Raw genomic sequence first — 20,527 nt, 5'->3', positions numbered from 1 at the left:
TTGACACAAGACAATATTTTGAAGCCACATTAGCTCTTCAGAGGAAATTAAATAAACTGGAATGAGACTGACACTTACTTTTCAACCTTGTTCTTTTGGAGGCAGTCAGTGATAGTTAGGAAGTAGGCATGGGCTAAAAGGGTGAGTGCTGTCTAGGAGCACTGGAACCAGCATGATCATGGTTTCTCTGGATCTCAGGAGTGGAATTTAACCAGGCCAGAACAACTGAAGGAAGTGGTGGAATTTGCACCTCTCCTCCATCACTCTTCTCTTCCCAGAGGCAAACTTTTCCTAGTCTTGCCTTCTTTATTTCCTCTTATCTTGATTAATCCTTAGGATTATTCCTTTCTGATATTTTCTGTGCCTAAAAAGTCATGTCAGCCAGCCAGCTCACCTTTCTTAAATCTGCTTGGCCAGAAGTACAACTACAAACACAGATTTATAAAAGTCAATAAGGTTTTGCAAGGTATTAATGCTGCTTATTGGTATTACTGCCTTGCCATGCCTTTCAAGATCTATTGTAAGCATACGGAAAAAAGTGCCTTTACAAAACTTTTTTCCCCAATATTTCTATTTATTTTCTTTCTATTATGCATGTATTTGACATAGTCTTAAAAGGAACCTATATCAGACTAAGACATCATAAAAAACAACAGCCCAAAACTAGCAGAGTTACTTTCCTTTACCCCAAAAAGAAGTAGTTAATATCATCTTGAAGTATCAGACAAAGTTTTGTTTGGATTTTAAAAAAGCAAACCAAAAAAATCTCTCTCACACACACACAAACACCCCACAAAGAAACACTAGCACTATATTCACAGCTGAAGGGAGAAATGTGAAATAGTCTACATGAGTAAAGCTTTGTTTAGGGTATGAGGACTTTTTTAATGGCTTAAACTATTGCATTTTTTTCCCTGAAAAGTTAGCCAAAATTTTGATGGGGATTACTGCAGTGGAAATAAACAAGTGGAAATCATCCAGATTGCCTTTGATATTTTTTTAAATGCTCTAAGAATTAATAAGAGTTCCTTTAATCTTTCATCCTTTGCTGCGCCTGTGACATGCTGATTTCCAGAGCAGCTGCTTTACATTTAAGGAACCTCATGCCCATCCACAATTTGACACTGAAGCTGCTGAGTTTCACTATGTTTTTGCTGGCATACACTAATTCTCTTCGCATCTTAATTCTTAGATCTGTCACTCCATCATTTGAATGTGATAAGAGCTTTTTAGAGATAGCAGTGCCAGACAGCAAAGTCAAGGGAATAACTATATCTGAATCTTCCTAGAATGGGCAATGCCCATTTAAACAAGCACAGAGCAAAGCAGCTGCCCTCTAGTATTTGAAAAAAAAAAAAAAAAAAAAAAAAAAAAAAAGAGGACAAAACATTTCAGTAGGAAAAAAAATAGAAGAAAACAGAAAAAGAAACCAAGCAAACAGAATAATCTCAGTGGGGAAGGGGATGGAAAGAGAAATACGAGAGACATTTCTGAAAATTAAATAATAAGTCAAGAATCATTCCTGTTTTGAGTTTTGACAACAAGTGTTTGCCTATACCCAGGAAAACATTTCTCAAATTCAAATGCCACCTTTAAAGGACAGCCCTTTACAGGGCAAAACAGACAGCAAGTTAACATTTCACAAGTACCTGCTGAACTAGAAAACACATAGTTTTCTGCAAATTTCAAATTCATATAGACACTTCCCAGATCACATAAGTGTCAGGACTGAGAAATAAACCCAGTTACTTGTACTCCTCCAGGGTGCACCTAAATTGTGACTCCAGGTTCCTTTCTCTCAGTCCCAGCAGATGCTGTTTCTCTGGCACCCGGAGCTGGCTGTATGCTGTACTCACCAGCTGACTGCTGTACCAATACAGCGATGACTCCTTTAGCACACACCAGAACTTTTTCCATTTGTTGCCAATGAAAGCTCCTTTTTCCTTCTTTTTGTAGAGCCATCCTTGGCAATCGGCTTGCCCCAGCTCTTTGCACGATATCCTCCGTCGGCTCATTATAAAGAACCCTGTGCCATTAAAAATACAGTGTTGTGCTTGTTTAAAACTGCATTACCAGGAAAGATGTTGCTGCCAATTAAGGATACCATCCTTACTTAGGAACCTCAGCAAGTCATCCAAGCATATCTTAAAATAAACTTAGAAGTCATTCAGTTTTATAATGGCTGTGACAGTAACACACATTCATTTGAATGGCTTGTGATGTTCAGAAATTAAACAGTAAGCTATAGATAATGCAGATACTAATTAATGCTAAGATAACCATACACGAGTTCTTGTAAATTAAAAATACAGCCTTTGATCCTTTTAAGAGAAGCATGCATATATTTTCCCTCACACAGCTGCACTGAAAAGGATATATCTCTTTAAGTCAGCTAGAGAAAACTATTATGCCAAGTACATGAAAATCACCAGCATGTATGTCTGTGCAGGCAGCTGATTCTACCTCACTGATTTCCAGCTTTGATTCAATTAACATACCACAAGGATTTAGTCCAAAGGAACAGCCCGTTGTCATTTTTCTCAGAATCGATGTAAGAATCAGTGGAGTTAAAAAACAGCTTTTCACCAGATGAGTAGCAATACAAAATCCTCACCCTCCCAAGAATAAGACATACTAAGAAAATAACAGAAGAGGAATCCAGTAGAGAAAAGAAAAAACAATCTCTCATTACCTTGACTTTTCTTTTTTGCCTTCTGACGCAAAGGAACCTGTAAGAAATGCAGGAAGGAAAGAAAAGAGGAAATTTCAGATTGTGTTGCAACATTTGTGTAGAAAGGGGAGGGGGAAGCTAGAGAAGGACGTGGTGGTGATGCTGGTGGTATATGCAGGATGGAAACACATAACCCACTCACTGCTGAAGGGATGCTAGCAGCTGAAGCAAAAAACGTGTTAATTAAAATTGATGTATATCTAGTTGAGCAAGAGCACACACAACCCTATTACACATGTCTATCTACTACTGCTTCCTGTTTCACATCCACAGACAGCTTCTACTTTGCTGTGTTTGCCCAAATGGTATTCTGTGTTTTGAAGTTAAAAAATAGGAGTTAAAACTCTAGCATTTTAATGCTTCATTAGGCTCCACAAGGAGGATTTACAAACATGGGGAGATTAAAATACATGCCAGATGACTGATACCCATTTAGCTCATTCTAAGAAATCCTGAAAAAGAAAAAAAAAATTGATCTTCACCTTTGCCTTTTTTTTATTTAATGCAGAACATGTATTTTTTTCCCTATTAAACAGTTTAATAATATTTCTTAAGAAAAAGAAATCACACAAAATATATGGAAATTTTAGTCACTGCAAAAATAACACAATTGAATTTATTTATGCATTTGCAGTCTACATATTTAATCCTGCATAAACACATAGAAAATGAAACTAAAAGAGAAGACCACAGAACAAAAAAGGAGGTAATTGAAAATGGAAGGTATGGCTTTTGGAGTAAATTCTCCCCAGGCAGGCTGGTTGGTTGTGTGATTGCAGACAAAGTATTTGACTTCTTTTTGCCTCAACCTTTCCTTCTCTAGCGTGGGAACTAAAGCATTCACTTTTTCCTATTTTTAGGAAGGGTTTGAAGCCCCCAGATGACAAATGCTGCATAAAGTGACATATGATTTAATATGCTGGCCACAATGTTGCTATGCAAAGCCGCTAGCTACCTGATCCGCTGCAGAGCTACACTATGAACATCCCTAATGTAGCCCCTTCGTCCTGTCAGACTGTTTCCCAGGAAAACAAAACCCCATTTCATATCCATCTTGAAAAATTTGATGGCTCTTCTCACAAATTAAAGGTGAGTAAAGCTAGACCATCTGTAAACAATGATAGAAGTGCCCACTGTCACCAGTATTTACAAGAGCGACAACTTTCTGAAGCAGGGATCTCTGCAGCGTGTACCACAGAGCACAGAGCTGTGCCTAGCAGTCCTGTGCTTATCCAGTGCCTGTTTGACATGACCTGAACAACACTCTTGTGGGAGGCTTTACCAGGCATGAATAATTCCAGACTCCTGCTTAATCACTGAGTATTCTTTTTTCCTTTTTCCCTTATTGTTTTATTTTTTTAATTCTACCACTGCCTCTCTGTCTCAGACTATTCTCCATGACAACACACAAAGAAAAGCAATAAGGAAACACATCAGCTTTATTAGAGATTCTGCTATTTCCCCATCCTTTTCCTGTCTTCATTCCAAAGAAACTTATGCCCTGTTTAGGACACATGGAAATAATGTATGGCCTCAGGGAATCAATGGGTCACACAAACTAATTGCTTTCCTTCAGAGCTATCCAAAATTATATTAAGAAAATCAAGTGTGAATCAGGTCTCCTGGCCCAAAAACTGTGTAGTAAAGCGACATCACATCTTTGCCATGGTACTATATTGGGGTCATTTCATCTCTAACCAATATGAAGTCATAAAAAAGAAGAGCGATACTGAGACAGGATGTGGCTCTCTCTACACAAGTGAGGAGGAAACAATCTTTCCACTAACTTTGTTGATGCTCTAAGAAAAATAGCATGGTCTGCTGCTCATGTGTCAGGAAACAGCTAATGCCCATGTTATGTAAGACATCCATTGGGGCCCATGTTATATCAGACTGAGACAAAAACTGATCACCTAGTAAGAGCCTGGGCTAGCTAAAATAATTTACCAATTTATGTGTATTATTCTGCAGCAATGATGGTATCCTGCTGCAAGTTGATAGGGGTGATAAACCAACCCTCTCTTCTTCATATATTGTGGGAGGAGTTGGGAAATTAATGGTGGAAGGAAGAGCAGTTCCTCTACAGCCAGAATGCTATTTAGTTTGCCTGGATAAAATCAGTGGTAAATCTCTAACAAAATAACTGATGAATTATTTTTTTTAATTAAGATACATTTCTCATTATCTTTCCAAGTATTCCTGAAACCTGAGGTAAATTTTCAACAAACTAGCACTAAGCCTGGAATTCTGCAACTTCTGGTTGTATTTTAGTGCTTTTCAGAAAACCAGCTTCATCCTATAAAAAAATATGTGTTCTGCTCCACACAACAGAAAGCTCCCATCCCCAAATGCAGCAATAAAATGCAGCATGATTCACAAAATTGCCTTCTCAAATTTAGTTGATCTATAAACAAATAAAAACAACCTCTTTCTCCAAAGCACAGTGTTTGGAGTCAGATACTTTATGAAATAAACAAACAGTTTTCAGTAAAGCTGTTTTCATCTTAAACCAATAGAAAACTTATATTTAAATGAATCTACCACAAAATTCATTAAATGCCTCACCAGCACAGTTTGGATTCCATTTTCCATGAGAATACAATACATTAGCAAGTCTCCAGTGGCAAACCTTTTTTCAAGAAGTGAATTAAAGTTTCCTTCACTGAAAACTCTTTTATTAAAAAGTCAATCATCTTTTATATCAGTGGACCTGGGTGAACATTGATTAAGAGATACTTTTAAGTTTCACTCTTCTAGAGACTCTTACCAGTGCAGAACAAAGAGAAAACTGTGGAAGGCAGAGTTGTTACCAACAAAATGAAGGGTATAGCAGAAGTTTCAGATGTGAATGTACTGTAACTAGCAGACATAGCCACTGGAACTAAAACAAATGTCATGATTTTGCTTTTAACAATGGTGGATATTTTTCTATAATTTTCAATTTCCTAATGGGGAGTGATTTATTTCATTATCACATGTTCAACTGAAAAACAAACCAAGAACATCAGATGTATTTCTATTTTTTCTTACCAAGGGAAATCTGAGAGCAATAGTTCTAAGAAAGCTCTGGGATAACTGCAAAACATACAATTTTGTGCAAGACTGGCAATAGAGAATAGGTTTAATTATTTTGGTAGTCTTCGGTTTGCTAAGGACTGAACAGGAAGGGCTAGTGATCCTGCAGAACAACACAGACTTCAAACTTGCTATCTATCACTCTTCCACTTGGCAAACACACCATGAATGAGTTGCAAAGGAACCTGTACAACTGTGCATTGTTCATTGCCACTTCTGTGCTAGGCAGGCTCCAGCAATGAGCGAAAACATGTGAGAGAAGTGACAACTTCAGCAGAGGCTTCTGTCAGTCCAGATGTCCTTTTTTTTCTGCAGAATCACAGTATGATTAAGACTGAAGGGACTTCAGGAGGTCATCTAAGTCCACTCTCCACCTACAACTGGTTTTCCAGGACCATTTCCAGATGGCTTTTGCATTTCATCAAGCATGGAGACACCCCACTCTCTCTGGGCAACCTGTGACAGTGCCCAGTTATCCTCCCAGTAAAAAAGGTTTCCTGATCTTCAGAGGGAACCTCCTGTGTTTTAGTCTGTGTGCATCACTTCTAGTCCTGTTATTGGCACCACTGAAAAGAATTATAGAATCCTTAAGGTTGGAATAGACCTTTAAAATCATCAAGTCCAGCCATCAACTTAGCACCACCACCATGTTGGCCATTAAAACATGTCCTCTTCTTTGCATCCTCCCTTCAGGTATTTATGCACATGGATAAGGGTCTCCCTGAGCCTGTCTTCCAATCTAAACAGTCCCAGTTCACTTAGTCTTTCCTCATATCTTAGATGCTACAGTCCCTTAATTATTCTTCTGGCCCTTCATTGGGCTGCTTCATGTGTTTCTTATATTGAGAAGTCATTCCAGGGGTGGCCTCAGCAGCACTGAATAAATGATGACCTCCCTTGATTTGCTGGCAATACTTTGTCTGATGTAGCCAAAGATACCATTTACCTTCTTTGCAGCATGGGCACTTTGTTGGCTCATGATGTCCACCAAGATTCCCAGGCCGTTCTCTGCAAAGCTGCTTTCCAGCTCTACGGCCTCCACCATATACTGGGTTCCCCTAACAGTACCATTTCTGCTCAAACGGAATAACAACAGGGGATAGAAGTCAGAGGCCTGGACAGGCTTTGGCAGTCTCTGCACAACATCCTGGATCCTGGCCCCTCCCAGGCAGCAAACATCTGTGGATGGTTGGTCAGGCCTATGGATGGGTGCTTTGTCCCTTGCAGCAGAGAGTCACACACAGTAGGGTCTCACCTTTTCTTCCTCATAGACCTGCATGGTTTACAGTCAAGTGACTGTAAATCTGGCTCCTCTTCAATTATGAGGGCAGTCAGCCCGTTCTTAGATGAGGTGGGAGCTTCCTCTTTATATAAGAAGTCATCAGCTTCCATCCTTCCAATTCTCCACAGGTTTTTCTTACTTTGATAGAGGACAAAGACACTGTCTGCTTCTCCATTGCAGATGGGGACTGGTGGTCTTCACACTGTTGTATGTCAGAGAAAACCCTATCTCTCTCCCTTCCACTTTCTCTGATGGTGCACAGTTTGCACGATTCCTCCTGAACCGCCTCCACTTCCCAGCACAGCTCCTCCAAGGTGGCCTGCAGGGCCAAGAGACATCGCCCTTGGCCTGAGGGAGAGGTTCCTGACACCCCCTGAAGTCTGGGACTTGGAGAGCTGCAGCCACTCTGTGTGGAAACCTCTGCCCTAGGAGGGACAGCTGTTCCTACACCTTCTGGGGAAACTGCCCTGTTACCACCATGTCTAAGACTGCTACAGCCCCACAGTCTCAATGGAGGCCCCCTTATTTCACTCCTTCTTCACACCCAGCTGCTCAAACTGATGGCTCTGTTGGCTGCTATCAGGGCAGATCCCTTCCAAACACCAGTTAAAGGACTCTTGACCCTTCCTAGTCAGAGGCAGCTGCATCAAAGACTCCAGGAGTCCTGAGTCAGGGGCGGCCTGCAAACTCCTCAAGAATAAAAATAGGGTGAAATAGGTACATAAGCCTGTTTCAGGGGAAAGAGAAAAAAAAAAGTCTACATGGAAAAGCAGGGACATTGGGCTAATACTAAAAAACAGGCTTCATGTCTCATGAAGTTTGACTCACAAGGCATGAGTCTGAGAAGCCACCTAAGGCAGCTGTGATCAACAGTTATATTCCACAGAGCTGTATTTTTAAGCTTCCCAAGTGTTAGACTGTGTGGCTAAGAAAATCCTTTGCTAAGCTCATGTATCTTAGGTTACAATTATCTCATGCATTGAGGGGTAGGATTTGGAAGTGAGGACACCCCTAGCATCAGGCACGTGCACTAGATTTCATTTTATCCTTACAGCAGAACTGGGGCAACCTCTCCGCTTGGGCTGACCCACAAGAAAGATGCTGTTCACATGTGTTGTTCTTTTATGCTGTTCTTGGTCTTTGTGACTACAAGGATATAATCCCAACATATGACCTCTTCAGATGATCAATAACTCTGGCATAGCTTCAATCATACTTACAAGAATATTGCCATCAGCTTCCATGAATGGTTTCAAATCTCAATGAAAAAGCTGTTAAAAGAGAAAATTTTGTGTACTTAAGCTCTGTATTACATTTTCATATAACATAAGTCTTGACAGTAGAGTAAAAAAATGCTTTCAAACATCTTGTCCTGCTAACTCTACCCTCCAACTTCTCTAAAGAAAAAAGTCCCTAAAGAAAAAAAAATTTCCAAAGACAATCCTATGTTATGTGAACTGATTTTACTGATTTAGAAATCAATGAGCAGTAAGTAACATTAACTCAAAAGTATTCAAGCTTATTTTTATGAAAAAAACAGAACAAAGCTCATGGATGTCACCAGAGGGTTGCTTTTTGCTTGGTTGTGATAGGTTTTGGAGATGGGTAGGATTGGAGGCTTTTGGGGTTTTAGAAGGAAATGCAAGAGAGAGAATAAATAAATAAAGTTGGGAGTGGATTTTTTTTTGTTCATTTTGGTCTTTAGTCTGAAAGAAATCTATAGGATTTGGGTTCCTGCTTTGGGTAAGTAATTCCCAGCATTTTCTGGGAATAAAAATTAAATAACCTTTTGGTTCTCCTGAATGGGATGAGACCTCATACCATACTACTCATTTTAAAATGGGTTGAAATTTTCCTTTCTGGAGACCAAAATCTGTGTGGTCCAACAGCAGACACTGGATTTTCCAAAGACACCAGGTTAGTAGGTATCCATTTAGGTAGCAGATGAGGTGATTTCATTTGGTTAACACAAGCACTTGTCAGCTCCCTCCATGATTTTCCTTTGGTTGGTAGAATGGGTAGATGATGAATCGGTGCAGTGTACAAGATGAATGAATACCAATATTTTAGTGCCAGCAAAGTTCCTATAAAACTCACCCCTCTGCATGTGAAAGAATCATGGAGGAAAATGGAAGAGGATACAAAACTTGGCTGAAGCAAGCAAGAAAGGATTTCCAGAAATAGAGCCACACTTCAGAAGAATTTCTAACAAGAACATTTTCCTGTTACTAGAACCAGTTATTTAAGATATATGCCACTCCTCATACATAATATTTGTCTTAGTTTGAAAATAAAATCTTAAAAAGAAAATAAAAACCCACCTACTGGCTTCCAGCAATTTCAAACCAAAAATAGAAAGGCAAACAAATACATATTTTTCTGGCTCCCAGCCGTTTCTGTTCAAAAGTAGAAAGAAGCACTTTCTATAAGTAGCTCAAGTTGAAGTAATATCATGATGAGGAAAGATGTGATGGCCAATAATTTCAAGGATGTTTAGAAATCATAGCTAGTACAAACAAGCAGAGGAAACACCTTGAGTTATACAAGTAAATTAACATTGATCCTCAAGTACAGAGCAAGAAAAAAAGGGAATAACAGACCATATCACAGTAATTATTGTGATGTGGCCTTTTTCCTGTCATTTCTTAATTTCATGTGTGCCTTGGTTTTGGGAAGGAACTGCACAGCTTTGAGTCACACAGTACCAGGAGCAAGGGGAGAAGCATTAGTTAACTGGCAAGGCAATGTTTCTTCCTGTGTGCTTTGTGCCAAAGGAGTTGAAATGGGTTTCAGCTAACCCTACTCAGTGACTTTAACTCAAACATTTGTTTAGTTTCCAGAAACTAAGCAGTTTTGAGCCAGCACCCAGTGTTCAAAAGCAGCATTGACTTCTGTCCCATTCTAGTTAAAGAACATAATTTATTGTTCCCTGTGTAATGAAAGATACTTAAAAAATCACACAGTCACTGCAGAAATAACTCTTAGACACTTAACCTGAGTTTGTTTCTCCCAAGAAAGCCCAACTCTAAAGTGAGATTAGTTACTCTGTGAAAAGGCATTAGGACTTTTTTATCCACTCAAGTGTACTCATCAGTTTCAAAACTAACATTTCAGAAGGGCATAACCTTCTTATCTCTGCATTAGAGCAAAATAAGTGATTCCTTTCAATTTTGTGCAGGTATACTGTGGGAAAACTATCAAAACAGCCAGGTGAGTTAGGAGAAGGAGCTGGATAAATGTGGCCACTCACATAGAGCCAATCAATGTCCACTTACTGGATGGCCCAGCATGACTCTGCAGGGGCTGTCTCTGGGAACCACAGGCCCCTGGCCCTCAATACACCCCTCACACAGGCTGCAGCTGGGATCTCATGGTGGGCAGTGCTCTCACTTTTCCCTCTGTGTGCCAGTAGTGGTCACACTATGGCAGCCCAGGGCCATGCTCAGGGCTGGCAGCTTGGCCAACAGAAAGGCTTCCCAGGCCATGAAAGCTACACCTGAGCTCAGGAGCTTTGCAAGTCAGTGAGAGGTTAGTAAGAGACAAGCCTTCAGATCATATCATCAGGAAGGCATCCTGACTCCTAGCTGGAATGGCTGCAGCAGGAGAAGACTCGTCCCATTTCACAGCACTCGCAGTGCAGAGCTACAGACCGAAGACCTGTGTGTAGCCTTGTCCTGACCTAGGTGGACATGGAATTTGAAGAGGGATGTCACCCTGAAAGGTGGGTGTGGGATTCTAGCCCTCTTCCTAAATCTCTCCACTTGCAACAAGATAAATTCTAGGAACAGAAGGAGAGGAAAACCCTCCAGCCTATGGATTAAGGTACCCACATGGACGACTTGCAACAGGATTGCAATCTGCTGTAATGGATGCTCAATTTGCTAAAATTAAAATGTGGAATAAATCAAAGAGAGAAAATTAAACACAGTAAACCCTCTTCCACTTCAGATGGTTTCAGAAACAGTAAAACAAACTTGAATCTCTCATTTTCTGGAGGCTAAACTGCAATAGATGTACTCAATAAAAGCAAAGGGGATGGATTTATATTATCAGTTTGTAAAACATATCTATATTTCTTTGGCTTTCTAGGAGTCGTCTGAACCACCTGATTTCATTTCAGTCTGGATTGAATACAATGTCAAATGTGGTTTCAGTTAGAAGATTTCTAAATCAAGTTCTTGAGCGCTCTTTTTATTTTGATTTAACAACTGAACATTAAGTATCGGTGTGCATAGTTTTATTAGTCTCACTTCACCCTTGCTTTTTCAAGAAGAGTAATAAACAAGTACCTATGTGAGCAATTAGCTGATGCAACAAACATGGAAATGTGACAGGTGTCTTATAAGAAATATCTTGCAATGATAGATAGAGGTAGTCCATTTGACTCATCTTCTCTCCTAAAATATATAGAAATATCTCTATAAAGAACAAATGTAATTTGAAAGGGTGGGGAAAAGGGGGGAAAAAGAGAATGGTGAGGTTCTAATGACTCTAATTGAAAAAATCAATCTTAATTCATTAGTAATATTCCTCTTGGGAAAATCAAAATCCACAAGGCCTTATGCCGTCTCTTGCCAATTACAAGCTGCAGCGAGTATATCAATCTGCAATGATCACGGCATAAGCCTGCCAGACATGCCTTGCAGGCATCTCTCAGATGACATTCAGAGTGGACATATGCCTTCCTGCTTATGAGCCAAATATTTGATATATGCAACATGACTCAGACTATTTGTGTCACAGAAGCACCCAAAATGTGCATAGCTAAGTTCCTGTTCAGGTGGCATCAACACAGACTACTCCAAAAGAAAATTTTTGTTTTACCAAGCACCAAGCCAGGGATGTAGACAACCTGGAAAATAAGCTCTGAGCCTTCTGTTTACATTTCTTACACTGGCCACAGCTTTAACCCCTGTGCTTGTTTTCTGTTCATTTGGCTGCCTGCAACAATCTGCGCTTCAATGGGCAATGAATTGACAGGTGATATGAAACTAGTGAGAGTGCCAGAAAAGTTTCCCCCCCAAAAATCAATGATTACTTAATCACAAATTTCACCAGACATTAGGAATAACATTGCCCCAATTTACAGCAGCGCTTGAAGCACTGTCCTGTGGCAAGGAGACAGCCTTACATAATAGTCCTAAATTATCACCTTACCTTTAACTGGGGTTCTTGCAACAATGCAGAGGGAAAATTATCACAGTGATTGCAAGCTCTTAATTGTCCTTAGGCTTACTGGAGATCAATTTAATCTGACAGAACCTTACCATTAAACACTAATTAGTCAGCTCCAGTCAGGTACTTAACTGGTCAATCATCTATCTAAATTGACTGTCTAACTTGTACAAGGAGTTTCTTGGCCTGCAGATTTTCTCTCACATACAGGCTCACCAGGGAAGATAGATATTAAGGTGGTACTTTACCTGAGGCCAATGACAGATAGACACTAAGGTAATTTTCACAAAAGTTCATGGACCTGTTCCCATCCTGGATAAGGTTGCCCCACCCACTTTGGTCCCCATAACCTCATGTTTCTAATTACAGATTAAACTACAGCTTCACCATTGGCATCAGAAAGAGCAAGTCTATGAAAATATAGTCAGAAGACATAATTCTTAGAGTATACATTCAGCTTTGGCCACAATGGATAACTAACCTTTTGAATAAGAGTTACATTTTGAAAAGACCAAAAGGCTCTTTTCACAGGCTTAGCAGCAAGAAACTGCATTTTTCGTATCTAATAATTTATATTTTATACCATTGGTTGTAACATTGTTTTCAAATGCATTTGGAATTACTCCATCCCCTCATGTGAGAGCAATTCAAAAAGATGACTTCTGACTCTGTTTGGGAGAAGGCCAGGAAAAACTGGAATAAAGTTCAATGCTCCTGTGTTGGAGACAGAAAGGGTTTGTAGACATCGCCCTACTTGGATCATGGCCAGGTCCTGTCAGCCCAGCTGGGAAGCCCAAGGGCAGCAGGTTATATGTGCTGACAGCTCTGAGCAAGCAGTTGCAGGAGTTAATACTCTCTGCCTTCAGGAGAAGAGGGGCTGGAAAGAAAGAGGAAGTTCAGCAAAAGGAAGAGGTGCTTCAGCTGCCCCTAAGGCCTCACAGACTAAAAGGAGAAAACAAAATGGCATGCTTAATGAAGTGTGTCTGCCCCACATTCCTTGTAGTGTTGAACTGACTCCCAGTGCTGCTATGCTTGAAGGCCAAGGAAGAGCCTGCAGAAAAGATGAGTGCAATGCTTCGATTTCTTCTGCCTCCTAGCTGGCTTTTTGCTTTTGCTGTGGTAGACAATGAAAGCAGGCAAAGTTAAGCTCTCTGCAAAACTGGATGAAGAGTTAGTGCACTGAGAGGGTAAGGGAACACTCCAGGGATAAAGAAGCACTTCCCTGACGTTCTGCTCTCCTCTGAAGATGCACAGGTCTTTGCTAGACCAGAAGATGAAACACTGAAGAGAGGAAGGGGAAAAAAGTAAAAAGCCTCTAGACCCTCCTGAGACAACCATCTAAGGGGTTTCTCTTGAAGCAAGTTCCTTGTCAAAAGACACAGAGGAGGAGAGAGAAACCATCATCCCCTCCTCTCTTTTTTCAGATCAGCTGTTCAGCAAAGGCAGTTTTGAGGGAACACTGCAAGGTCCAGTACATAAAGAGAGAATAAGGGCATGACTCACCCTAGCACAGAGGTACAGAACTGCTGCTCTACTTGCAAATTTGGATTATTGCAGTGACAACAACCTGAGACATCTTCACTGGATGGCAGTTATTCAGAACTTTGCTGTCATGGCATTGCAGGAGGTTAATGCATCCAATGGAAGGTAAAAATTGCAGGAGCATGCTTTCAACTCCTGCATTTGAGAACAAGAGGTCATAAAAAATTGTTACTCTTTGCACTCTCTGAAGTTTAGATGTAAGTCTTGTTTCTTCTGCCAAGGAAACACTTGTTGTATCAACAACACTATACAAAAGCATTCACACTTCCAGGGAAATCTCAAGAGAACAGATTTTAAAAATCAAAGCAAAATCATTATGTTGGTAAGTATGAGGATGAAATAGGTAAGAAATATCTGGAGGACTTGTTGCTTCTTCCATCAAAGAATTCCACTCCACATTCATAAAGTTCTCAAGAAACTGAAGTCTCAAGAGTCCTGTCTGGTTCTTCATTAAAAGATCAGGAGCAATGAAGAGTTTATCTTCCTCCCACACATCAGAGCACAGCAAATACATGTGTTGCACTCAAACATCACCTCTGCAATAAGGCCATCCCAGTGGGGAGAGGCATAGCAAGGATAAACTGCCCTGACAAGTTTCACCAAAGGAAGGTGGAACTGCTTCTGCTCACAGCGTAATCTTCTGAGCCATACAGATTTGCAAGTGGCCTCCTTCTTCCTGTGGCTGAAAGGCATTTCCCTAGGAAGAAGAGAATGGAGAAAACTGGACTGCTGACATCACAGCTTCTCTAGAGAAATTCAGCCAGAACTCATTCCTCCATTCAACATCCACGTGCTAATATATAGCATAGGATTTCTCCAAGGTCTAGGACAGGCAGGCCAGTGAGCTGGGCAGGCAACTGGGAGCCAAATGCTGTTCTTAGTATGTCTGAGTTAGACCAGAGAGGGACTGCTGAGAGGCAGAAAAAAATCATCTCTAGGATGAAAGCTCAAAAATACGATGAGAAGGTACTCTTAGAAACATTTTTCCCAGAAATACGGTTTAATTATCAAGTAGCTTGCCTGCTTCTAGGCTGTTTCAGCAGTAGATTTGTGTTTCTTTTAAGCAGATTAATTCTCATCTTTATTTGCTACTAGCCATATTTACTTTGAGTTACATTTGCCATAAGCAAGAGAAAAAAGCCTCTTCGCCACACAAAAAGAGCACAGTAAGTAACATCTGCTAGAATACAGACCCTCACCAGTGTGAAAATGGGGTCTTGTCTAAGGTGGGTAGCATAACAAGCTGGTTGGCCCTGAGAGCAGCAATAAAACTTTAAAAAACCCCTATGACTGGTTGCAAATGATGGTTGCATGCAAATGATCACTGCAGTACTGTTCTTCAGCCTTCAGCACCTGTAGGCATTCAGGATTTACTGATTCTTGTTTCTTAAACACCATAGCTTTTGCCAGAACATCTGCACAAAGAAATAAATCATTAGAGATAACTATTTGCTGCTCCTGCAAATGCAGATCTGACTACATCAGAGACTTGCTTCTTGAATCTTACAGAAATGAGCACTTTTCTGTACTCCTTTCCTGTAGTAAAATCTGAAATGAAAACAGTGAGCCTTTTTCTAAAGGAGAAACCCATATTTTAAAATTACTTACATATAACTAAAAACTGAACTTCTTCTTTCACAGGAACAATTTCAAAGTTTTCCCAGAAGATCTGGATTTTCTTTTATATCATAAGCTGTATTTCACCAAACTTTTGTACTTATGTTCCACCATCCTATGGTTCTCACAACAGTCTACACAAAGTTAATCTGTATGTATTATTTTTCTTCTAAGGAGCAACTTCCTCTCTTCTCTGTTTTTCTTCTAAAATATTCCCAGCTCTTAATGTCCTTTTATATTTAAAAGAGTATATTTCTATATAGAGCACCTCCATTTTTTCATATTTCTTATTATACATGTATTTTGAAGCTTTATAGAGGAAAAGCAAATAGCCAAAATAAATTCTTGACTTCTCAGTCATAAAAAAATAAGACAATATAAAATTAGTATTATCACCAATTTGTACATCTCACAGTAATTGCAGCCTCAATAGTTACTTCTATTTCTATGATCTGCATTAAATAAATTATTTTAACTTCTTACTTCAGTTTTTCCTCTCATTGGCAACAGAACCCCCATGGCAGTAAAAGCAATAAATGAGAGGCAAATGCTTGAAGAAAAGCAACCTCACATTTGGTATTTCCCATTGTAGCAGAGCTCTAATTTATACCAATAACAATATGATTTCTAAATCATTTTTGCCACTTCAGAATTTAAGCCCCAGTTCTTAGCAGAAAACGAACACCTGACCACAGGGAAAGGATGAAAGAATGCTGAAAATGTTGAATTAAAGGTAGCCAAGGCTAAAATTCCCCAGAGTCAGGTCAGAAGGCTGAACAGCTCAAACTGGATGTCAGTCAAGTTTTCTGCACGTTTCATAATGTGTTGCATGTGCAACCAACATGTTCCTGCTTTGTCACATCCTTAAAAGCAAAAGACGAGGAAGCAGCAGCAGAGGAAAGCTGTGGACTCCAACTGAGCACCCACTGTCCTTGCACATCCACAGGCAGCAGTAAAGAACCCAAATAAAATATCATCTGACATAGTATAAAGCTATATTATGACCCAAAATTAGGAACAACATATCTCCACACGCTGAGCAGCTGTTTCTGAAGCTGTACCAAGCTTTCCATCAGGAGAAAAACAGGCCAGAAGACAACCACCACCTGGAAGTCTATCTGATCAGAAATGACTGAAGTGGAGGAACTGGAAAAAGCCTCAGCAATTAACCAGCACAAGACTAAGTCTTTTCTGTGGGTTAGGAACCCAAGACCAGAATTAAATTGCTCTGTGCAATTTCACTGGGTTTCTAGGATTTTATCTTTACAATGCATCTTTGCATTTCATTTGCTCTTCATTTGGAAGTGTGTGCCGGGTACAGACAGCACATCCAGAACACAGAGAACTGCTGGAGGGTCTTGCTTACTCCTGCAATGGTGTGAACTATATGGCAATTTAGAACCCAGATTCAATCTTCATCTCTGCATTGCTTTAAGTGTGCTGGCAGCTCTTGGGCAAAACCCGCAAGACCCCAGGCAGAGACACAATACAAAAACCACAACTGGAAAAAAAAAAATCCAGTGAACTAAATTCCTAGTAAATAAATAAATACTGATAATTTCTGGTTCTCCATTTCAGCTCTCTTCCCTTCCCTCCCTATTTTGCTCATATCTGTAGAGATGTTAAACAACCAATTTGGGAAATGCTGCATCTTACTAAATACAAACATCTTCACACTGAGAAAATTTGACAATTTGACGTCATCTCCTTTTTCCTTGCACTTTGTAAGATCCACACAAATCATTTAAAGACTCTATTAGGGAGCTGCAGAAAGCTCAGACAATAAGCAAATTACTGTGCATTAGCTGAGACACATTAACTACGAAGGAGCTTTAAGGCAAACTGAATTGCCTAGCAGTTGTCCTTGCTTTAGATTAAGAGAAAATAAACACAATTAATATGACTCAGCTGGTACGGTATTTTGATGGTGCTTGTACCCAGAAGCTGCTCCCAGAAGAACCTAGGACACTTGGATGCACCACAGAACAAGAGCATGAACTCTCTTGAGACCTTGCAAGAAGGAACAAGGACAACGAAACAGCTACACAATGTAAAAAAGCAGAGAAATATGTCAAGTGATTCACAGCATCACCACACAAAATATAGTTTGAAGAAACTTCTCTGAAGTGTTAGCAACAGGGATTGCAGTATGCTTGCTTCCATTACAATGGACTGTGTGCACTGTAGGATCAGGGAAGAAAAGACAACTGCTCCTGGCTGGTTCAAGACAAGACACAGCAGGTATCAGACGGACTTCAAGATAACAGCAGGACAACAACCACCAGGATCATATTTTGGGTCTCAGTAAGCCTGAGGACAGGCATTATAGAAGGTTTGTGTTAGCACCAAAGCAAGGCCTTTGAAAAATAATGAGATAGTATTCATTCAGATGCTTGTAAAACTAAGAGAGGGATCCCAGGGAGTGAAGGATCCCAAGGAGTTCAAAATGAGAGTTTAGGCTCAGTATGTTTAATGCTGCTCAGAAGTATAAATAAATAAGATAGGAGATTCATCAATGAACCAGAGTAGGAAAACTACCCTTGCACTGAGTTTCTGAACTGATATGAGGTGATGAAATTACTTTTGTCAAGGCCAGATAATAGGAGATTTCAGTAAAAGTGACATTAGATAATGACACTTGGATAAGAGTATATTTCTGTGTGTGGAGAGTGAAGGCATTTTAAAGTTATGTGAAATTTAACCAATAGCTTGGAAACAAGAACAAAGAACTAAAGGAAGTCCTTAGACTATGATAGCATTATCATTATGATATTGTTGCCAGCAATGAGCAAGTATGACTTAGGAAAGGTAGAAGCTGATCATGCTGGCTGGATTCAACTAGAGGCTGAGCCATGACATACCAGAGAGACAGACCAAACACTACATTTGGTAAAAAAAATGAAAAAACAAAACAAAACAGAAAAAAACAACCAAACAAAAAAAAATCTCTGTGTTTAGGATTAGATCTGTCCTTCATAGGAGGACATTTGTGAATAAAATCACTTGGGCAAAATGTGCAGAGAAATGGATAAGAGTACAGTAGAGATTAGATCATAAACAGCATGTTGAGGTATATCAGGACCTTCTGAAAGACATTTTGCACGTGTTTTCAGAAAACAGATGGAGAACCATTGGCAGATAGAACCACAGATGGAAGGTTTTAAGAAGAGATTTTCAGATAAAATGCCAGAATAAATGAAGGCAGAGTAGACAGGATTTTGTTCATTGATTGTAGTCAATAAAAGAAATAAGAACATGCTAGCTGAGAAAGAGAGAAAGGCTAGAGAAGGTTTTGGAGAAAAGCAGGTAGAGAAGTCAAAGGAAGATGACCTCTGCCCTGATGAGGAAGCCATATCCGCAGAAGAAGCAGTTAAAGAAGTAGTAGGTGAGTCAAGGCCTGTCATTATGTTGGGTTTTTTTTCTTCCCCCCTAGAAGCAGCCCATGAGAGCTGTTTGGAGAGAAAGGACACAAGAAAATGGGGACAACTGAAAGCATAAGCACAGGGAAAGCATGACTCAGCTAAGCCAGAGGCGGGGGATAGAGCTGGAGGAGGACAGACACAGCCTATTCACAGGATTTATGCCAGAGATGCCCCATAGCAAAAGCAAAAGAAACAGACACTGGAGGACAGCCAGACTGTAACTTGATGATAGGAAAGAAAAGTGAGCAATTAAAGAGTAGAGGAGGCTGCAAAAGGGAAATATTTTTAGAAATGCATGTCGCTAAGGCATAAACGCAGTGCACACACTTTGATGAGCTGTGTCTGTAACTGCATATTCTGCTCTCCAGAGAAATTCTTAAGAGAAAAAAAACGTGGCTCTCCTTTGGGCAAGAAGGAACTGAGAGGCAGAAAGGGGTAATAGGTATAGTTTCACATGCAACATTACCTCTGTGCCCATCTCCCTGTCTAGTGATGGTGCAACACTCAGTATGATTTTATCAGCATTAAGTGACGCATCAGGAAGGACACCTTCTCCAGACATGAAACCAGTACTAGCTACACCGGCCTGTAAACAGCCCTCATGACTTAACAGGGGGTTGAGTGACGCCTTGAAGAGAGTTCTGTGCACAAAACAGTGAAACTATTTAGCATGTCATGCAGTGACAGCCCTTTCTTTGGTTACTGCTCCTACCACAGGATCCAACAGCAACTGAAAATCTCCTAAGATCCCCCCATGACAAGCTGGTGAGCAGCAGGCTGCAAATCCATGCCATTTAATCAAATGAGTGCACAATACTGTTGTCTGTACAGTGCCCTGCATCTCTGTCTTTATCCACAGCAGACCCTGTCCCACTAACCCACAAGCAAGTCAGTATTACTTTAGAGAGATCATGGGGGAGTGTGTAAGGGAGGGACAGGTGGGACAGGGGAAACATCTGAAATCAACAAGGACAAACAGAGAATCTTAAAAAATGAGGAAGCCCTTCAGCCTGTATTGGCTTGATGCTTTCCTCCACCACCTTGCAGGAACTGCACAGGGCTGGTGGAGAGCCTGCCATGCTAAGCAGGCAGCACCCAGCTGTTGCACCTACAAGGAAATACACTCAAAGAAGTGAGAAGCAAATGTTGTGTTCTGGCAACTAGACAGCCCTGCAAGACATCAGGTCTCTCAGTATGCATGGGGACAAGTAGCAAACAGCTAGAACCCAAAGTTCACATGAATATTAGCAGCCTGGCATTAATAGCTCTTGCTATTTATAAGGTGAAACAGCCTTACACCACCCTGTGATGGAAAAGGGACAGCAGGGAGGCAGCATGTTGAGCAAAGTGAAATGCTGGTGATGCATGATTTGAAAGCAGACAGCTTCAGCATGCCTGACCTGAGGCACACAGACTCCACATGCCACAGGACTTACACATGGTCACATTGTGTGCAGCTCTGCCACCAGAGTCAACACCAAGAGAGAGGCACTGTGGGAATCTCCTTTCCACTGAGGTAGTTCTTGCATCTAGAAAGTTTCACCACAGGGGAGGGTACAGAAAGGCCATTCCATAAGGCACAAAACAATTTCTCTCTCCTTTTTGAATTGTCACAAACTATTGAATATTGGTATAACTGGCAGATGGGAAAATCCTACCAAACTGAACTACAGTTCCTGCACA

The 20,527-nt window shown here is 40.4% G+C and overlaps 1 protein-coding gene across 1 annotated transcript in view; it reads right to left on the bottom strand.

The window, feature by feature from the left end:
* IPCEF1 (interaction protein for cytohesin exchange factors 1) overlaps nucleotides 1-8,332 on the bottom strand; it is a 38,441-nt gene extending 30,109 nt beyond the window's left edge. The window contains exons 1-3 of the mRNA XM_053938900.1: nucleotides 8,309-8,332; nucleotides 2,693-2,729; nucleotides 1,857-2,026 (exon numbers count right to left, since the gene is read on the bottom strand). Coding sequence (XP_053794875.1) covers nucleotides 1,857-2,026; nucleotides 2,693-2,729; nucleotides 8,309-8,332 — 231 coding nt within the window. The remainder of the gene's footprint in view (nucleotides 1-1,856; nucleotides 2,027-2,692; nucleotides 2,730-8,308) is intronic.
* Between the last annotated feature and the right edge of the window lie 12,195 nt (nucleotides 8,333-20,527).

Source organism: Vidua chalybeata, chromosome 3, assembly GCF_026979565.1.
Source record: "Vidua chalybeata isolate OUT-0048 chromosome 3, bVidCha1 merged haplotype, whole genome shotgun sequence".
Classification (NCBI taxonomy): Eukaryota; Metazoa; Chordata; class Aves; order Passeriformes; family Viduidae; genus Vidua; species Vidua chalybeata.
The sequence above is the reverse complement of the archived record's forward strand: the minus strand, read 5'-3'. Positions and strand labels throughout refer to the sequence as shown.